This window comes from Anastrepha obliqua, chromosome 2, assembly GCF_027943255.1.
Source record: "Anastrepha obliqua isolate idAnaObli1 chromosome 2, idAnaObli1_1.0, whole genome shotgun sequence".
Lineage (NCBI taxonomy): Eukaryota > Metazoa > Arthropoda > Insecta > Diptera > Tephritidae > Anastrepha > Anastrepha obliqua.
Window position 1 is genome coordinate 112,764,891 of NC_072893.1, and position 20,738 is coordinate 112,785,628.

The 20,738-nt window shown below is 39.3% G+C and overlaps 1 protein-coding gene across 1 annotated transcript; it reads right to left on the reverse strand.

Moving 5' to 3' along the window:
• Positions 1-11,213: 11,213 nt before the first annotated feature.
• On the reverse strand, positions 11,214-20,140 carry LOC129238851 (DNA repair endonuclease XPF). The gene is made up of 9 exons (XM_054874067.1): positions 19,744-20,140; positions 19,510-19,671; positions 18,854-19,450; positions 18,638-18,792; positions 17,960-18,582; positions 17,569-17,892; positions 13,595-13,834; positions 11,527-12,042; positions 11,214-11,460 (listed from the first exon to the last, which is right to left on the reverse strand). The coding sequence occupies exons 1-9, from the start codon at positions 20,046-20,048 to the stop codon at positions 11,254-11,256; spliced, it is 3,129 nt and encodes a 1,042-aa protein (XP_054730042.1). The 5' UTR covers positions 20,049-20,140; the 3' UTR covers positions 11,214-11,253.
• Between the last annotated feature and the right edge of the window lie 598 nt (positions 20,141-20,738).

Here is a 20,738-nt window from a genome sequence, read left to right on the forward strand (position 1 = left end):
TTTTATGAGCTATATTTGACTGTAAATGAATTAAAATTCATAGAGTTGTGTGAGTTTTAAGATTTTTTTTTTTACTAATTTTTTTTGTAGAGTTGAGGTGTTGGTCATTCAGTTTTTGCATAGCGATTCGGGGCACGGCTATCCCACTCACAAAGATAGCAAGGGTACTTGGTGTATCCACCTTGCATACCGAACAAAATTGTCAATACTTTTACTATTTACCATTTGTCATTTATATGCACTATGATTGCTAAGGCGAAGTATTTTTTCCAAATTTTCATATGTTTCCATCATGTCAATTGCGTATGCTAATGGAACTAATGGTAATAACACAACTTTCAGACCTAGAATAATAATAATATCATACAAATTTTAATTTCAAAATGCAAGTGAGGAATATTGGGAGAGCACTTACTCATGCTCCATCAATGAAAAGTCGCCACTCATTTGATTCGTGATAATAGTCCAAGAGGCAGAATAATTCTTTTACATTCGAGCAATAAACAAGTTTGTCATTCTCTTCATCAATTTTGAATACTTCTCTGTAAGAAATTCGATCATCATCTTTCCGGAAATACGTAATTCTGAAGTCGTCATCAACTAAATTCCATTGTTTTAATCGAGAAGTGAGCGTTTCAGATTGTCTTCCCGATAGAAGTAAATCCCGAGAAAGATCCTGAAAATCTGAATTGGATACAATGTGTCGTTCTGAAGACTTAGAACCAGACGGAAAGTACTCTTCATCATCAGGTTTATTGTTATCAGTTTGATCATCATCAGCAATGAGTTGAACTTCCTTCAGTTCATAACTTGCAGTTGAGCCAATCATATCGTCCAAGACTACGGGGTTCTTAACAATTGCAACATCAGCATACTTTATGTGCTTTCGAGTTTTATAATGATGACCGTTTACGTCCGTTTTATAAAAATAACAATCATCTGGTTTATGATAAGGCTGATGATGCCACATCATCGGAGAATATTGAGAAATTCGACTTTTCTGGCAACGTTTTGATTTATATCTCTTGAATTTCAATGAAACAAACAATAAAACTTTGACGTTTTAATAAGGTTAAATTATAATAACAAACTTCTTTTGTTAATTAATGTACAGTGTGAATTTTGGTACACTTGGGAGCTTTTCCATATTTCTATTGTGAAAGGAATGCGTGATATGTCAGATATTTTCGAAAGTTCTAACAGTTCTGTTGTATGCAGTACAGAGTACTCTTAAGTATACATATATACTCCAATAAATAGTATGTATCTATCATATAATAACGCATCAAAACACGACCTTATTCCGATTTAGCTTCAGTTATACTTACATACATACCAAATTAGTAAAAACAAAAAAAATTTAAAACTCACACAACTCTATGAATTTTAATTCAATTACAGTCAAATATAGCTCATAAAACGCAAAATTAAATTTACTATAACAGTAGTGTACTAAAAACATCCTCAATATCGGATAATATCGTAAAAATGATGTCAAAGTTGAAAAAATAGAGAAAAAATAAAAAAAAATCCAAATTCTTCCGTCTACAGCCTCGTCAGTTATCATTTCAGAAAAATTGGCTTGTTTTTGTTCTTTCGAACTAAAAAAACAAATTCGAAATCGGATGGAAATTGGCGAAGTTAGGAGTGATTGTTCACATCAACCTACTGAAAAACGGTTTTTGGGGATGTATTGGAAATTTCTGCTATACCATTTTTCTTAGTTTTTCTATACGCACAGGTTGTGCTCGGTCTCCATAAAAGTATAATATCACTGTCGCACAGTGTAACCAAGCGGCTATTAAAGCAAGTTTTACTTCTTTGACTAACTCGGAATCTGTTCAACAATGCAGGTCCGAAATGGATGAGCTCTGCGGCAATGCTCAGGACAGTATTTACTGGAAACCAGGACGCAAAGGAAATGAGAGAGCCGATGAGCTCGGTCAAAGTCGACGACACACCATTTCCAACTGTAAGAAATCTCAAAACTTTGGGAGTAACCTTCGACAGTTTGTTCTCCTTCTCTGCGCACACAACCGCAATTGTCACTAAAGTCCAAAGGTCCTCAAATCGCTTGTCGACAGCACTTGGGGTAAAGGCAAGGAAATGTTGCTATCGACATTTAAGGCAATTGGCCGGCCGGTTCTAAACTACGCTGCACCTGTCTGGTTGCGTGGAACTAGTGAAACGCAGTGGATAAAGATTCAGACATGCCAAAACACTACTATTCGGATAGCGACGGGTTTCCTCCTGATGCCCCCTCTTCAACGCCTTCACAACGAAGCACAGTTGCTCCCTATAAAGGAGCACAATAAACTGCTTAGCAAGCAGTTCCTGTTAGGGTGCTATCGCAGGTTTCACCCTTGCAGACAGCTGCTTGAGCCAGAGCCGCCTCCCAAGCACGTCAGAAGACGTTTACTGGGCCAGACAGTGTTTAGACAGACAATAAACGGCATTCATCGGGTGACCATCATTAACGACATTAAGCTCCCGACTACCGAATGCCGTATTTGGAGTTCAACCACCACTTACAGCAGATGAAGAGCTCCAGCTTCCGCGTGAGACCCGCGTAACACTGGCACAATTATGTTCTCGATATTGTAGCAGATTAAACTCCTACTTATCCAGAACCAACCCCGACATACCAAACATATGTCCTGCATTTGAAAGGCACCCTGCACGACACTAACCACCTTTTCACATGTCCCTCTAAAACCACTCATCTAGTACCCCTCTCCCTCTGGACCCAACCTGTCGAAACAGCATATTTCCTGTTCCTACTTTTACATGAGCCAGACGAAGACGACCGGTGATATACCCTACATTGACAGGGCTTGTATTACTGCTACAACAACAACAACAACAACTTGAATTAATGTATAATATAATGATTGCTGCTTTATAACGAAAAAATAGAGTGTTAAATGCGGACTAGTACCAGTCCAAATTGGACTAGTTCCACGCTAATCCGAAAGATGGTCGAAATTACTACTATACAGGATATGTGTGTGCATTTATTGGTATGCGGTCCATTAAACTTGTGCGGAATTCGCAATTTGCCTTTAATTTGTGTGGCAAATTGTTAAAATAAATCAATCAAATTAACGGAAATATTTGGCGCATGCAGTGACGCCTGTTTCGATTATATGATAGATTGGAGCAATTATCAACTTGAGTGTTATTTATGGGCACGCATCCTATTTGTCTAAATATATGTGTGTATGTATGTAAATTAATGCTGAATTTTAAATAGTTTATATGCAGGAAAAATAAAGTAGTTGGCGAGTTTCTTGTTTTATTAGGCAATAAAACCGTGACACCCTTTGATGTGGTCTACTGTGCAAACCCCGTTAGTGAGTCCTGCACATTCGCACAAGATGTGCTCTGGCATTTCATCGCACGCAAAAATGGCAGACACTTTATTCTACTTAGTCCCGCCTTAAGTTCTGTTACAATTTAAGTCCGTTATACATACATACTGTATATAAGAGGAGCAGCTTGGCACGAAGAAATTGAGGTTGTTAAGGAATTTTTCAAGGAAAACACAGAGAAGATTTCAGTCGTTATGGGAGATCTAAATGTTAGAGTTGGAAATATACAACAAAATATCGAAGACTTGTACACAGCTACATTCTCAGCAGATACTGGAAAAAGGAGCTCAAGAGACGCGGTATTAAATAATAGAGGCAAAAATTTTATGGATTTCTGTGAAGACTATGGTCTAATTATACTGAATGGCAGAACAGCTGGTGATGAGGAAGGTAATTTGACGTACATAAGTGCAGTTGGTAATTCCGTAAACGATATATGCGCAGTTTCCCAAGAAGGTTTGAAATACATTGAAAGATTCGAAGTGGAATCAAAGGTATGGTCTGACCACATGCCAATTAAATTAATATTAAAAACAAATATGGTACTAAACGAACTCGAAAACATCAACTTATTGCCGAAAGTAGTGCTTAAAGGAAAAGATAAGATAAATTATCAATTAAAACTAAACCAATACCTAAATAAGTTTAAAAATGCAGGAGAAATAATGGATCTGAAGAAGCTTGCCAACGTAATAAAAATGTCAGTGCCACAGTCACCTGCCAGAAATATTAAAATCACTTTTAAAAATGCATGGTTCAATTTCAAATGTTTTAAGGCTAGGGAGCTATCCTTCAAATATCTGAATGACTTTAGAAAATCTAACATAACAAATATCTAAAAGCAAATCAATTTTATAGAAACGCATGTGAAAAAGCAAAGAAAGCATATTACGAAAAAATTGAAAAACGAATCAACAAAACTGCAAATGCAAAAGAATGGTGGAGTTTAGCGAAGGATATAAGAGGAAAGTCATTTCAAGTTGGTACAAATATCACTGCGAACGATTTTAAATACCATTTTCAAAGCCTACTAAACCAACCGCAATTAACAAAAGACATTTATTACGCAGCTGCGCTATGTAAAGATGAATATCTCGATAAAGATATAACATTTATGGAAGTTGAAAAAACCATTGAAAATGCTAAAATCAATAAAGCGCCAGGAGAAGATAGAATACCTTATGAGCTGCTAAAGTTTGCTTCGCCAGAATTTAAGTTGGAGTTAACAAAGGTATACAACATAATTTTTGAGATCGGAAGAATCGATGAAACTTTTGAAAAAACGATAATTTTCCCAATTTGTAAGCAGGGAGATGTAAATGCAGCCAGTAACTATCGGGGATTATCGTTTATGAATTCTATCGCAAAGGTGTTAATGGGATTGATAAACGCAAGACTTGCTAATTGGGTAGAAAAAAACAACGTGCTCACAGAATTCCAAGCCGGCTTTAGAAGAAACTATTCAACTGTAGATAACATTTATAATCTTGCGTCTATTGTACATCTAAAGTTTCATGAAAATCAAAAAGTTTACACATATTTTGTTGATTTCAAGGCGGCGTTCGATGATTTATAAACTACGACAGATGAGAATATCTAGCAAAATAACGAACCTCATAGAAAATATTTACGATAATACTAGATCTGCGATTTGGATGGGAAAAGAAGTATCCGACTATTTTGAAACCTGCACTGGTGTGAAACAAGGATGTCTGTTGTCGCCATTATTATTCATTTTATATCTAAACGATTTGCACGACTATTTAGAAGGTGGACTATTGGTTGAGGGCATGAATATACGTCTTCTCCTTTATGCCGATGATATTGTTCTCCTAGCGGATAACCCTAAAGTCATGCAATCCATGATTAATAACCTGGAGAAATACTGCGCTGAATGGAATATGGAAGTAAACCCAAATAAATCGGAGATGATGGTCTTTAGAAGAGGTGGACGACTTTCCCAGGCTGAAAAATGGTGGTACCAAGGTAAAGAAATTAAATTGGTGGCCGAATATAAATATCTTGGTGTCATTCTCACACCCAAAATGGCATTCAGCAAGCACTTAGAAGCCAGAAATACTTCAGCAAAAGCTAGTATTAATTGCACATGGAACGATTTTTTAGCGAAGCCATTCATTTCATTAAAATCAAAATGGAAGCTGTTCCAAGCGGTATGCAGAGCGATCCAAACCTACGCAGCGCAAGTTTGGGGATATGCCTTATTCGATGAGGTAAATAAACTTGAACGTTACTTTATTAAAAGAATCCTCAAACTACCCGAGTTCACTCCAAATTATGCAATAACATTAGAAACTAATATAGAAGATAGCCACATGTATTCTTTAGAATTACACATGAAGTATATCTGGAAAACTATTTATAAATACATATAAGTAATTGCAACAGACTCCCACACAAACTAACACAAGGCATCTTAAGGGGGTGGTAGGGTTTAGTGCTAAAAAAAAACACTTTTTTTTTGAATTTTTTACAGAAATATGGCTTAAGATACTTTAATAAAATCAGTTGCATGTTATTGTACATCTTTCCAATAAGTTTTTAAAAAATATTAATAATAAAATATTGACAAATAAGCCCATGACAGAGTTTTTTTGGAGATATGTTTTTCGAGAGGTGCTCTGCGGTGCCAATCGGCATTCGTCGTAGAATCATCTGAAACTAAAAAAGTCGAATTTTTCAGTTAAAGTATGACGTAACGCTCCCCCCTACATTAATAAAATTTTTTTTTTTCATTTTTGTAGTTTTGGTGGCAAAAAAACGTAAAACGAGCATTTTTGGCGAAAAATTTCGCCATATTTGTTAGTGAAAAACAACCTTAAAAAAAAAATAAAAAAAAAACAGTGTAGGGGGGTGGTATTTTTGATTTAGAAAACGTGTGCCAAATTTGAAAAGAATCGGTTGAATAGTTTCGGAGTTGTGATTGGCACCGACTTTTAAGAAGTCGTTTCGGGAAAAACGCGTTTGAAAAAATGACTCTGAGAAATTATCGATGCTCCGCATTCGAGGTAGAGTGCCTACAAAGGCTATAACTTTGAGAGTTCTGCTCCGATCCACTTAAAATTTTGACACAACATTCTTGAAACGATTTACTATAAGATGAGTGAAGAAAAAAAATTTCGATTTTGTGACCCTACCCCCCCCCCCCCTTAAGTAAAAATGTGTTTTGGCTTACACATCTGAACGACATGGGAATGGAGTTTGGTCTGAAGTTTGAAGAAAACATCACCTCTATAGACTGGCAAGATCGCTGTGTGCTACTTCTTACCGAAATGAAAATAAAAGATATCAACATGGCAAGGCAAAAAGAACAGTCAAGCGCGAAGCGAATTTATAAACATTTAGACTACTCAAAAGGGGAATCATATATTAAAGAAGATATGCGGCTAGCTGATATTACGACAATTTTCAAAGCAAGATGTGATTTACTGAAGCTAAATGCAACTACGTATGGAAATGCTCAGAAAATATGCACCCTCTGCAATTTAAACGAGGAAGAAAATATGCAGCACTTCTTAGGAAGATGTCCGGTACTGAAGGAGATCAGAATAAAATACCTAAACGCAGCGAAGGTAAATGAAGCAGAAGTAATAGATATACTTAATGGCCATAATTGGAAAAGACTAACTTGTTTTATATTCAGCCTTACGCTATAGAAATTTTCTTATTGCAGAGTTCAATTTTTGATTAATTTTTGAGTTGTGACAGACAACATTGTTATTGCCACAAATTTATTATTTCTTTCTTTATGTATTTATATATTTAAACGAATTATTGTAAAAATTATTGAAATGTAAGATGAAATATTTATAAATAAATAAAGAATTACTACTACTACTACTACTATACATACATTCTGCCAAAAAAGTACCGGGAATTGTTCAATAAAACGCAAAATAATTGTTTAATCATCAAAATTTATTTTGTCGTAATACGCATATGCCAACGATTAGTCCAGTCATCAAAGCACCTTTTAAACGCGTTTGAAGATATCTTCTTCAGCTCCTTCAGCGAATTCTCTTTAATGGCCTCTATCGACTCACAGAGCGTCCGCGTAGTGGTAATTTAAGTTTTGAGAAAAGGAAAAAGTCACAGGGGGCTAAATCCGGTGAATACGGTGGTTGTTCAATGATATTTGTCGAGTTTTTGGTCAAAAAAGTGTTCACAATATGAGCCTTGTGAGATGGTGCGTGATCATGGTGCAAGATCCGTGAATTTTCTTTCCACAAATTGGGCCGTTACCTACGCACATTCTTTCTTTAATATTCTTTATTTACCGTAGAACCATTTGGAATGAACACCAGGATAATCAAAAAAACAAGTAACATGACTTTCACTTTTGACCGACTTTGACGTAGTTTTTTGGGTTTCGCCTCATGTGGATAGCGCCATTCAACTGCCTGTTGGCCGGTTTGCGTGTTAAACTCATATACCCACGTCTCATGTTATGATGCGCTGGATAAACGTTGGGTCCGAATTCATTTGCTCAAGCATGTCTTCAGCCACCTTCTTCCGATGAATTTTTTGAAAGAAATTCAACTCTCTTGGAACGAGTCGGGCAGCCACGCGTCGTATGCCCAAATGATGGTGTAAAATGTTGTGAATCGATTCGTGAGACACGCTAAGGTCAAGAGCTACCTCCCTCACACTTAAATGCTGATTTTCCAGCACCATTTTCTTGACTTTGTCGACATTTTCATCCGTTGAAGACGTTGATGGGCGACCAGTTCGGGTAAATCTTCCACGACTACTAGGTTCTCTGCAAAAGCCTTATACCACTCCTAGACTCGTGTTTTTGAGAGCCATAGGCTTTCTGCCAACGCGAGCAATGTGGGCTCGCTACAGAAAACTAAAAAAGGAATATAGACGTATTATCCGAAAGAAGAAACGAGAGGCCGAAATACGTGAGTGCGAGGAGCTTCAGATGCTGGCCAACAGGAACAACGCCAGAAAATTCTATCAGAAAGTTCGGCGGCTTACAGAAGGTTTTAAGACCGGGGCGTTTTCCTGTAAGAACAAAGATGCCGAACTGGTGACTGACATCCAGACCAATCTTAAATTATGGAGGGAACACTTCTCGAACCTGTTAAATAGTGACACCTGCGCATGTCACAAAGAATGTGAAGATCCCGATACCCCAATCGACGACGACGGAATTGACGTTCCGCTACCCGACCATGATGAGGGGAGAATAGCGATAACGCGTCTAAAGAACAACAAAGCCGCGGGCGCCGACGGACTGCCGGCTGAGCTATTCAAACATGGCGGCGAGCAGCTGGTAAGGTGCATGCATCAGCTTCTATGCAAAATATGGTCGGATGAAAACATGCCTGCTGATTGGAATTTAAGTGTGCTCTGCCCAATCCATTAGAAGGGTGATCCTGCAATCTGTGCCAATTACCGCGGGATTAGCCTTCTAAATATCGTCTATAAGGTTCTAGCGAGCGTATTGCGTGAAAGGCTGAAGCCCACCGTCAACCAACTGATTGGACCTTATAAGTGTGGCTTTAGACCTGGAAAGTCTACCATCGACCAAATATTTACAATACGCCAAATCTTGGAAAAGACTCACGAAAGGAGAATCGACACACACCATCTTCTCGTCGATTTCAAAGCTGCATTCGACAGTACGAAGAGGAGTTATCTCTATGCCGCGATGTCTGAATTTGGTATCCCCACAAAACTAATACGGCTTTGCAAGATGACGTTGCTCAACACCAGCAGCGCCGTCTGAATTGGGAAGGACCTCTCCGACCCGTTTAATACCAAACGAAGTTTCAGACAGGGTGACTCGCTGTCGTGTGACTTCTTTAACCTGATATTGGAGAGGATCGTACGAGCCGCAAAACTTAATCGCTCAGGCACAATTTTTTATAAGAGCGTACAATTTCTGGCGTATGCCGATAATATCGACATCATCGGTCTTAACAACCGCGCTGTTAGTTCTGCCTTCTCCAAACTGGATAAGGAGGCAAAGCGAATGAGTCTGGTGCTGAACGAAGACAAAACGAAGTACCCCCTGTCTTCAAACAAACAGTCGGCGCACTCGCGTATCGGCACTCACGTCACTGTGGACAGTTATGATTTCGAGGTTGTAAAATACTTCGTTTATTTAGGAACCAGCATTAACACCAATAACAATGTCAGCCTTGAAATCCAACATAGAATCTCTCTTGCGAACAAATACTACTGTGGACTAAGTAGGCAACCGAGCAGTAAAGTCCTCTCTCGACGAACAAAACTAACACTCTACAAGCCTCTCATCATGCCCGTCCTAACGTATGGCGCAGAAGCTTGAACGGTGACATCATCCGATGAAGCGACGCTTGGAGTGTTCGAGAGAAAGATTCTGCGTAAGATTTTTGGACCTTTGCTCGTTGCCAATGGCGAATATCGCAGACGATGGAACGATGTATGAGCATTATGACGACATAGACATAGCGCAGCGAATAAAGATCCAGCGGCTACGTTCGCAGGGTCATGTTGTCCGAATGGATACAAACGCTCCGGCTTTGAAAGTATTCGATGCGGTACCAGCTGGTGGTAGCAGAGGAAGAGGAAGGCCTCCTCTGCGTTGGAAAGATCAGGTGGAGAATGACTTAGCTTCACTTGGTGTGTCCAATTGGCGCCGGTTAGCACGAGAAAGAAACGACTGGCGCGCTTTGTTAAACTCGGCCAAAATCGCGTAAGCGGTTATCGCGCCAATTAAGAAGAATTTCTGCAACATTTTCAACGATTCGGCAGTTGAAGTTAGTTTTATTTAAAAAATTTCGTTTTCATTCGAAATGGTCACCATTTGCTTTTACACAAGTCTTCAAACGATTAGGCTGCTCGAATCAAATTATTTGAGACTCTCCAAATTTCTGTGAGGCCTTCCATGTTCTCTAATTCTGACCACAAACTGTAGCCCAATGGATTCAGAATTTGACTTCTGAAACTTTGCAACAATAATTTTTGAGTCTTTAGAAGTTTTTGCATAGAATCAATGGTTTTAAAACTTCTTCCACAGTGAAAATTTTCTCATCTATGAAAAGAATATTTTCATGACCGTTGACCGTGACCGTGACACGCGAAGAAGCTGCTTGTATCTTTCGAGCCTAATTTTCTTCAAGCGCTTTGTCGAAAGATCACCAGTTGAGCGACGGAAGGCTTCCATGTGGAAATCATCTCTAATTAGTATTGATATGGATCTGGTTGACGCAATCATTTCCCGGACTCCAATGCACTTTCTCTTGAATGCAGCACTATAGCGCGGAGAAGGTTGAGACATCCTGGCCATTTGCAGCCCGAAGAAAGGCGCATACGTTCAGTCCAACCCAGCTCTATCTTAAGTTTAGTAAGGGCACTAGCTCTGGCACTCAAATAAATCTAATTCTGTAGTGGTGCACCTCGCTCTTCTGAGCTCTGCTTTGTTGTTGCCCAATGCAAAGAAGAGCACAAGCTATAGTAGTTTTATTACCCTGATCTTCTTGGATAATCCACCTGTTTGATTATCCTTTATGATACTGTAAATTCGGTGTCTGAAGAATTGGGAAGACTTAGGCTCAGTTAAGGGTATTCCAGAATTTCTTATTTTCAACTTAGTCCTATATAATTTTATGGATTTCTTTTTTTTATGTATGTCTTGAAAAATCTCCTCATAAAAAACCATTTGCCGTTCGTAGTTGTCTTAAAACTGTAGGCCCCTCCATTTGTGGAACAACATCAAGACGCACGCCACAAATAGGAGGAGGAACTCTACCAAACACCTAACAGAAGTGTACGCGCCAATTATTTTTTTAATTTTTTTTTTAATATTTATTTTAATGCCTAAAACAGCTTTTCTCTTAAGGGTAGAAATGATAATGTAAAATTTTATAAAATTTTATTTTTTATATCGCCTCTGCGCGCCACGCGCCGCCACTGCAGCTGCTGCACCACGTCGGAAACGTGAGTGGCTACCATAGCTCTTGCCAGCAGCTAAGACAGCAGCACCGGACACCTCATCCTTCTCGGGTAAATGTGCTACATGCAGCGCATCCCACAACATGCGACCATTCTCTTGTGAATCAAGCATTTCACTAATTTCAGCCTGCAATTAAAATAAAGTAAAGTTAGCACATTTTAAATATAAAAGCATCAATACACCCCTACACACCTGCGTACGCTTCAGCAACTCCTTCAGGGAACCACCGTTACGCATTAGCTTGTGCACATTACGCGTATTTACGCCAGGCAAACGCAGCAGGAAATCGTAAATATTTGGATTATATTTAAGCTCTTCACTGCTACCGCCGGACTCATCACAACCTACTGCGGCCGCCTGCTTTGGATCGGGCTGCGGTTTGTCCATCTTTAGCTCCTGAAACAATTGTGCGGTGGCATAAGGACTGGGTGACCAAATAAGACGTAGTTTAGGAAAATGTATTGTGAGCAACTGCAGCTTTTGCACAATGTCCGACTGAGTGGAGGTTGTATTTTGTGAAAGCATATATTTGCCCTGCAGATGAAATGGTTTATTCTGATCGAATTCTATTAGTAATATCGGCTTGGCATAGTAGCGCTGCATTTGTATGCACTGATTATACAAACGACCCGAATTGAGAGAACCGATTAAATCGGAAATCGATTTGCGTTCAACGCAAATGTTTGGCGTAAGTATGTAGTCACCTATCTGGAAGATTGAGGATTTAATTTACTTTAGACAACTTAGGGGGCGTCCATAAATTACGTGAGATGTTTAAGGGGGGAGGGGGTCAAGTCAAATCTCATCAAATCTTACGTTGGAGAGAGGGGGCGGTCTCGGCAAATATCACGCAATTTTTTTTCTGATTGAAACAAAAAAAATTATACTATTTTGGTCCATTATCCAGATTGTACATGCTTAAGATTTAGTCTAAAGCGTAATCGTAGTATGATTAAGATCATGCACTAATTCGTTCGAAAGAAAATAATTTCATTCATACTTCGACGTTATACATTACTGCTGTCAAACCCCCATATTTCTTTTATACCAAATAGCTCAATTAAATCTGAATTTACGTCGTTTGTTTTCGCGCCACTATCAGCCGAACGCGCGACTCGATGAACAAGAGCGTACAAGCTGAGTGGCAGCGACATACGGACAGGTTCCAATCTTCTTTGTTTAGAGAGAGCCAATATTTACTCCAGGTACATTGCAGTTGATTCATATCAAATTTTAATGCGTGCCTATTTTTTTTTTGTTTTGTTTTTTAACGAGTGCGAATGTCAACAAATTTTTATTAAGAGTTACAAAGGGAAATTGTTTTTAATTTTTTTTAGGTTGTGAAATGCGATGATCAGAACTGTTGCAGCCCACGCCGGAGTTATCTGCATATGATTCTTCACGACCGTTTTCTGCCACCTCCATACCCTATCACTTAGGTTGATTGACGTTTCATAATTCCGGACTTTAAAGAACATAACGGAAAGTCATTTGCTCCATTTCTAATACGCCTACCGATTCAACCGCTGAATGCCTTTATCAGCACGCCTTATGATCTCTATTGCCCAAGTATACGTGATGATTTAGAGAAAAGATGCTGCAGTACATGCGGTATTTACTTCGCATCTATCACAAGAGCTGCAGAGCACAGGCGAGCAGCTCTCATTGCACCAGCTAAGCAAGCGCGTATGTACCGCAAAGTGCGACCCTCACGGATTATCGCAAGACGAGCTAATGGGTTAGTGTGCGCAAGCGTCAACGGCTTAGAGTGGCTAGATCTGAACGAAGTTGAAGGAGCAGATGATTTTACTGAAAATCATATGGACATGTTGGTACCAATAGTCTCTCTTGAAACCGCGCATAATTCTCCATGGACTGAATTAGAGTAGATATTCTTTTTTTAATCGCAGTAGTTACGATTTAAGTCTTCTACTCGTATTGTTAAATTTTTTTTAGACTTATAACTCTCAGCAATATTGATTACTAGTCTTAACTAGTCGTAAATAAAAGCACGAAGCATTTTTTTTTCTTTTTACAATAACAATCTAACGCGTTTACATAAGAAACCCACATTTTGAAAAATCTCACGTGAGATTGACGGATGGGGGAGGGAGTTGAATAAAATCTCACGACATCTCATCAGGGGGGGAGGGAGGTACAGATAATTGAAAAAAAACACCTCACGTAATTTATGGACGCCCCCTTACGAGTTACGCATAAAAAATGTTTTGAATAAATTTTTTTTTAAACTACAGTATACCGTTATAGTAACAGGCAGCACTTCCATGCCACGTTTGTGTATTAAACATGGCAAGTCCGAACGGAATTCACGCATGTCTACAATAATTTTAGGCGCAGCAATCGGCACAAGACTGGCTTGTCCGCCGGCTTCACGACTGACAGCATTAGCTTCTTCTAAACCCTCAGTCTCCGCGTACGTTTTGTAGAGTATAAAAGCTTCATCCGTTTTACCATCCTGATACTCGGGTATGACCATGACCTGCAAGAGAAATACGAATAAAATTACTCTATAAGAGTCATATTAAGTTTTGAAAGTCAGTTTAGGTTTGTCCTCATCAAAAAGTTTTATAAAAGTTCAATAGATTATTTAAAATTTGGCTATTTTATTATTATAAAACTGATGCTTTCCATTTCAATTCAACCGGGCTATTCGGGTCATGTTCTTCGATTTCGATGTAACTCAAATATGTTGCTCTCTGGTCAAAATAATGAGACCCGTATTTTTTTGTTCGCCCGAAAAAATTTTTTTTCAAGAGTTATCGGCAATTTTGTTTTTCGGCTCAAAATCGATTTTTTTTTAATTATATAAGAAATTTTTTTTTTTAAATGCCCATAACTTAGTCAAAAATGAACCGATTTTAATAATTCTGGGTTCAAAATGATCGTAATTACTTACAGGAGCGACTTAATGTAGAAACAATTGGAAACAAGTAGTTGAAAATTTTTTATTTAGCAAAAAAGAAAAAAAATTGAGATTTTTTCGAAATTCATTATTTCAAAAAGTTTATTTTTTTTTATAACTTTTTCCAAATCAAAAGGACACCTCAAACTTCAATTGAGCTGAATGCCCAGTAGCTAAAATGAGTTATTTTTGAGTAATGAATTTTTGAGTAAAAACCCTGTTTCGCACTTTTTGTGTTTTGGAAAATAAAAAACGTTCAACTACTTTTTTGCAATTGTTTCTACATGAAGTCATTCGTGTAAGCAATGACGATAATTTTGAACCCAGAATCATTAAAATCGGTTCATTTTCGACTAAGTTATGGGCATTTAAAAAAAAAAATTTCTTATATAATTAAAAAAAATCGATTTTGAGCCGAAAAACAAAATTGCCGATAACTCTTGAAAAAAAATTTTTCGGGCAAACAAAAAAATACGTGTCTCAGTATTTTGACCAGAGTGCAACATATTATACAGATATATTATCCAGCCATGTAGCCTACTCAAACAGTATTAAGTCCTAGTTTTATATCCTAATATCCGCACCCGTCGTTTCTTTTTCGTGCTAACCGGCGCCAGTTGGACACACCAAGTGAAACTAAGTCCTTCTCCACCCGATCTTTCCAACGCAGAGGAGGCCTTTCTCTTCCGCTGCTACCTCCAGCTGGTACCGTATCGAATACTTTTAGAGCCGAAACATTTGAATCCATTCGGACGACATGACCCAGCCAACGAAGGCGCTGGAATTCGCTGCGCTATGTCTATGTCATTGTAAAGCTCATACAGCTCATCGTTTCATCGCTTGCGATATTTGCAACGTGCAAAGGTGCAAAAATCTTACGCAGAATCTTTCTCTCAAACACTCCAAGCGATGCTTAATCGGATATTGTCATCGTCCAAGCTTCTGCGCCATACGGACGGGCATGATGAGAGCCTTTCTAGAGTATTCGTTTTGTTCATCGAGAGGGGACTTTACTACTCAATCGGCTACTTAGTCCAAAGCAGTATTTGTTCGCAAGTGAGATTCTATGATGGATTTCCAGGCTGACATTGTTATCGGTGTTAATGCTGGTTCCCAAATAAACGAAGTCTTTTACAACTTCGAAATCATAACTGTCCACAGTGACGTGAGTGCCGATACGCGAGTGCGCCGACTGTTTGTTTGATAACAGGAAGCACTTCGTTTTGTCCTCGTTCACCACCAGACCTATTCGCTTTGCCTGTTTATCCAGTTTGGAAAAGGCAGAACTAACAGTGCGGTTGTTAAGGCCGATGATGTCAATATCATCGGCATGCGCCAACAATTGTGCCTGAGCGATTAAGTTCTGCGACTTGCGTGATCTTTTCCAACATTCGGTTATCAAACGGCTCGGAAAGGTCCTTCCGGTATTGAGCAACATCATCGTGTATAGCCGTATTATTTTAGCGGCGATACCAAATTCAAACATCGTGACATATAGGTAACTTGAAAGGAGAATCGACACACACCATCTTTTCGTCGCCTTCAAATCCTAAAACTGCTGTAGGCTTAATTTCTACCAGGAGACTTGGATCTATAACCCCGCTTCTCGGGAAATTTAGTCTGCGACCTGCCACTGCTGGGCAGTCGCCTAGAATATGTTGTTTTTTTTTTCTTCTGCCTTTTTACTGAGTCTACAAGAATCATCATCTGCCATTATCTGCTGTAATTAAGAGTACAGTTAGTAGTTCAGTGTAGAGTTTTGTCTTTTCCGATAAGATTAAGAATTGCCTCTACCTTTATATGCTCTGGATCAATGAGTATTTTCGATTGCCGCAAGCCAGTTTGGGTTATCCAGTACTCGATTAGCCTCGTTGTTCCCGGAGAGAATGTTTGCACCGCAAATTTCATTGTCCGCAATTTCATTCCTTCGTGCCCCTCATGTCCCGGTACCCACTTTAGAGTAACAAGGTTTCTTAATGCTAGAGTTTCGAGAATTTTAAAACATTCCCAGACCGACCTTGATTGAAATGAGAAACAATCGAGCGATTTTAGAGCTGTTTGACAGTCAGAGAGAATGTTGATATTGACACCACGCGTGCCTCTACGAAGACATTTCCTGGCACATAGCTCTAAGGCGCGCACCTCCGCCTGAAAAATGGAAGTCGTTTTTCCCATTGCAATTGCCTTCTTGAAATGTGGTCCGACAATTCCAACCGCAGCACTACCACCTTCCTATTTGGCCCATCAGTAAACCACACCTTTGCGATCTGTTTTAAATCTATTTCATTGTTTCTTCACGATGAGCAATCACTGATAACCACCTTGGAGAATTCTAGACTTTTTTCCATCTTGTCACAGACCGTCAGGCACGAAGAGTTCAGGATTGAACCCAGAATTCTTTATGGCCTTGTATGATTGCCTTTTTTAAGATGAAATATATTAGGAAACCTTGCATTAGCTGTCAAGCGTTTGGCTACAATGTGGAGTGAGATGAGCCCAGTGACCATTGCCAAAGCCGCTGTGGAGCAAGTTCGCATTGCTCCGTTACGCTCAGGCAGGCTATTCTATATACCTAGTCAGGTGTCATCTGAGTCTTCTTTTGGTCAACTTTTTAACACCATGTCAAAGAGGCGTAGGTGATCATTGGCACTATTATTGTCTTATAGGACCATGTCATCATCTTTGGCCGCAGACCCCATGTTTTACCGTACCGTAAAGCCTTTGGTACCTGGATATTGTTATTGTTGTTGTTGTTGTTGTTGTTGTTGTTGTTGTAGCAGCATAAACATTCCCCGTGCATATACGTCGATGACCAATACCCAAAGGAGGGGTGATAAAACACCTTCACACCCTCACACCGGGGGACATCCTTTGGTTGACTTGACACTTAATCTTTGCGACCCAGTTTCAAAGATTGTTGTCCTATTCTTTAGGATGTGGAGAACTTAGGTTATGATTAGTCTATCGATTTCCTTCCTAAGCGCACCTTCCTCAAGAGAGCTGGGAGAAGCATTATCAAAGCCCCCGTAATGTCAACCGATGTACGATGGGCAATTTCTTTACCAGCCAATCGGCTATGCATAGCAGTCTCAGTTTTTGTTGTTGTTGTAGCAGCATATGTGACATGAAGAGACAGTCCTTGGCCGGATATAAATCCGGGTCGTTCCGATTACGTAGCACCGACTATCGTGGGAGCGTGCACATAGTGGAAGACTTGTCTGACTGGTGACCGTATTGTTCAACATGGAGAGGCTCATCACTAAGATAAGCATCTCCAATGTATTGATCAATTCCAATTTGGCTATACTTACACGTTTCGTATCGATGATTAATTCGAACGCCTGCTTTTCACGGCGCAAGCTCGTCAAATAAGATTGCTCTTCGACGGTACGCGCATGCAACAAGAAAAATACACGCATACGATCTTTGGCAGCACGCCGCTGACTAGCTTCGAATATCTCTAATTGTCTTATGGCCGTCACATTACAATGATACATAATCACATACTGTGGCTGTATTTCATCTAGTGTACGATCCAGCGCCATAGCGCCTTCACGCTCTGTCTTGAATGTTTGTATGCAGATGAGAGGTTGGTTGCGTGCAGCTACAGCGGCAGTCATATCCAAGTTCTCCAGCTGCAAGCACACAAACAAATAGAAATACAAATATTGAAGCAAAAGTGCGCACAAAAAAACAAAATACCTCTGGAAAAGGCTCAAAAATTGAAGTGTTCACATTAATCGCCGCAGCACCACCACCACTAACATCTGCATCAGCGTCAAGCTCAGCGAATGTGGGCAATGTATCATTGGCATCGCCCAGTTGTGTCATTGTCAACATATAACTTTCTTGAAAATACGTTGGTGCGTGCTGTTCTTCGCCATCAGAGCCAATCAATAACTGTGTCAGTTCGTCATTGGTTACGCTCGCATCAATGTCTGTCATTTCTGAGTGATCGCTACTGGCCTCAATCCTACTTTTCTGTGTGCCACTGCACTTTTGTGTATTGATTTTATTGGCAGCAGCCGAATTCTGTAGTTGTGTTAAAACCTTTTCAATTTCTTTGACATTCTCCACTTTGTCATAGTTATCAGCTAACTTTCCAATTGGTATTTCATGCTGCATGGCCGCGTATAGCAGATAGCGTTCACCGCCTTGTGTGAGAAACTGGCGTAATTGGAAACAAGTGCGTGTGTCTTGGCAGAGGATAAGCACTTTTGGGGGCACCAAGCAATCGGGATGTGAACGTTTCATATCACCCGGAATTTCAACTTTGAGTATTTCGACCAAGTATTTCCATTTCGGGCAAGGTTCCGGATCGAACTCTGTATGAAAGGAATTGTTTAAATTTAAATTTGAAAGATTTGTAAATTCGCATACCGCCTTGCGCATTGTAGACACGTTCTTTTGATAATTTGAAAATCTGCTCGGCTGAGTCTAGCAGTGTCCACCCTGAGTTGCTTAACGCATACTCTGTGGTGCGGTAGCGTTTAGTTAGCGCATAAGCGGCCACAGCATCATTATATATTGTCGAACTAAAATGTTTACAAATATATTTGAAAACAAAAAACACAATCTTCCTGCGCAACTACTTACATCATTAGATTGCGTAAGATTTTTAAATCTGCTACAATCAGTTTCGTTTGTGAGTTCAATTGATGCCAAATACAATCCAGCTGGGCTTGCAAAATTTTGTGAAACTTTTTAGTAATGCAATTCTCAACAGTAATCTCATCCAAATCGACAAGACGATTAATACGCTTTATTTCGCGCACCAAATAATTCATTATATCCAGAAGATGTGTTTGTATCAGCGTCATTTTCGTCGACATTGGCACATGCAGCTCTACTGTTTGGGCCTCATAGGGTTTAAGTGACTGCTGTACGATGGCATGAAAACGTGGCCAAATGAAGAGTTGTTTAACAAATAGGTTACGCATAGTACGCTCTATATGCCCATATCCGATTGTAAATGCTTCAGCGCTGCTGGAAAATGCTTTAATGAAGCCAGTTTTATTACTCATTCGATAGAGCCGCAGCGCAAATGCTTCCTGGCAGGATTCGATAATAGTGTGGGCGCGCATAACTACAATACCGGTGATCAACTCGATAGGTATACGTTTTTTTAACATATCCACAACTAAAATGCGTGTACTTATAAACTGTATGCCACCTTCCAAGTACACGCGTTCTCTAATTTCGGTAATTAATTATCAATTGAAGGACTTGCGGAATAATGCTATGGCACTTACCGTTCTGTGGCAGTGGTAGCTACTTCGTGTACATATTTCTTGTCCAATTTCGACTTGTAATATAGCTCTTCCCAATCAGAAAAATTTATTACCAGAATTAAGTTGCCTGGATCACTGTAAACCCTCAGTACATTTGTAAGCACGCGATCGTAATGCAAACCCCTGAAGAATTAAGAAAATATAGAATTCAAGTTAAAAATACTACTTGAAAATCAGACATAGGCTCTTACTCACTTTGCGCAAACAATTAGACCATCCGAATTCACTATATCCAGAAACATTTGCCTTTCATATGCGAGCATTTGAACATCTTTTCGCTGTAAATATTCCTCGGCAGTCATTATATTAGCTAGTTCGGCATCATCATTTTGAAATCCAGCTGCTTCATCCTTTGACGAAGCCTCGGCGCCAGAAACAGCCGCCTCAATGGCAGAGGAACCAGTATCACCTACGACAGTTGTTATATCTTGTTTGGAGCATGGTAGTGCACACTCTGTGTTATTGCTGATAACTGCTTCACTTTTCTCTTCACTTTCCATTTTAGTAATGAATCCCTATATATATTTCCCTAATATTCAGTATTTCATCAATTGGCGGTCTTTGTTGGTTTTTTTTTTATCTAACTTATGGACTCAAATAATGCAGCATTAATGTTGTTTACAAAATCAAAAACAGCTGACAGGGCAAGTATGTACAACGCATCTCAAACTGTTAACTGATACAGGGCGGTTAAACTTAAGCAGCATGTAGTAAGGCATTTGCTGCATTTCTAATAAAACATACCATACAATTAGGGTATCCCAATTGTTTAAAATAAGTTACAAAATATTATTGTAGGATGCTCGGAATAAGTTGTATGGGCATAAGGCATTGAACATCGTTTTTTAGCGCTTATCGTCAACATTTAACTTCTTAGATGCTCGCTGACTTGATGAAGCAACGGAGATGTCGAAAGTTAAGTCGGTTAAAAGTGGAAAGTATATATATAGTTCGCGCTAAGCGAACTTTCATTTTTATAGTTTGACAAGTGAAGTCGGTTAAAAGTGGAAAGTATATACTTCGCGCTAAGCGAACTTTCATTTTTATAGTTTGACAGCTATTTCATTTCGTGTCATGCTGTTGTTGTAGCAACATAAACATTCCCCGTACATATATGGGGAATGCTTCTGAAGTGACAGTCCTTGGCCGAACTTAAACCCGGGTCGTTCCGGTAACGTAGCACCGACTGC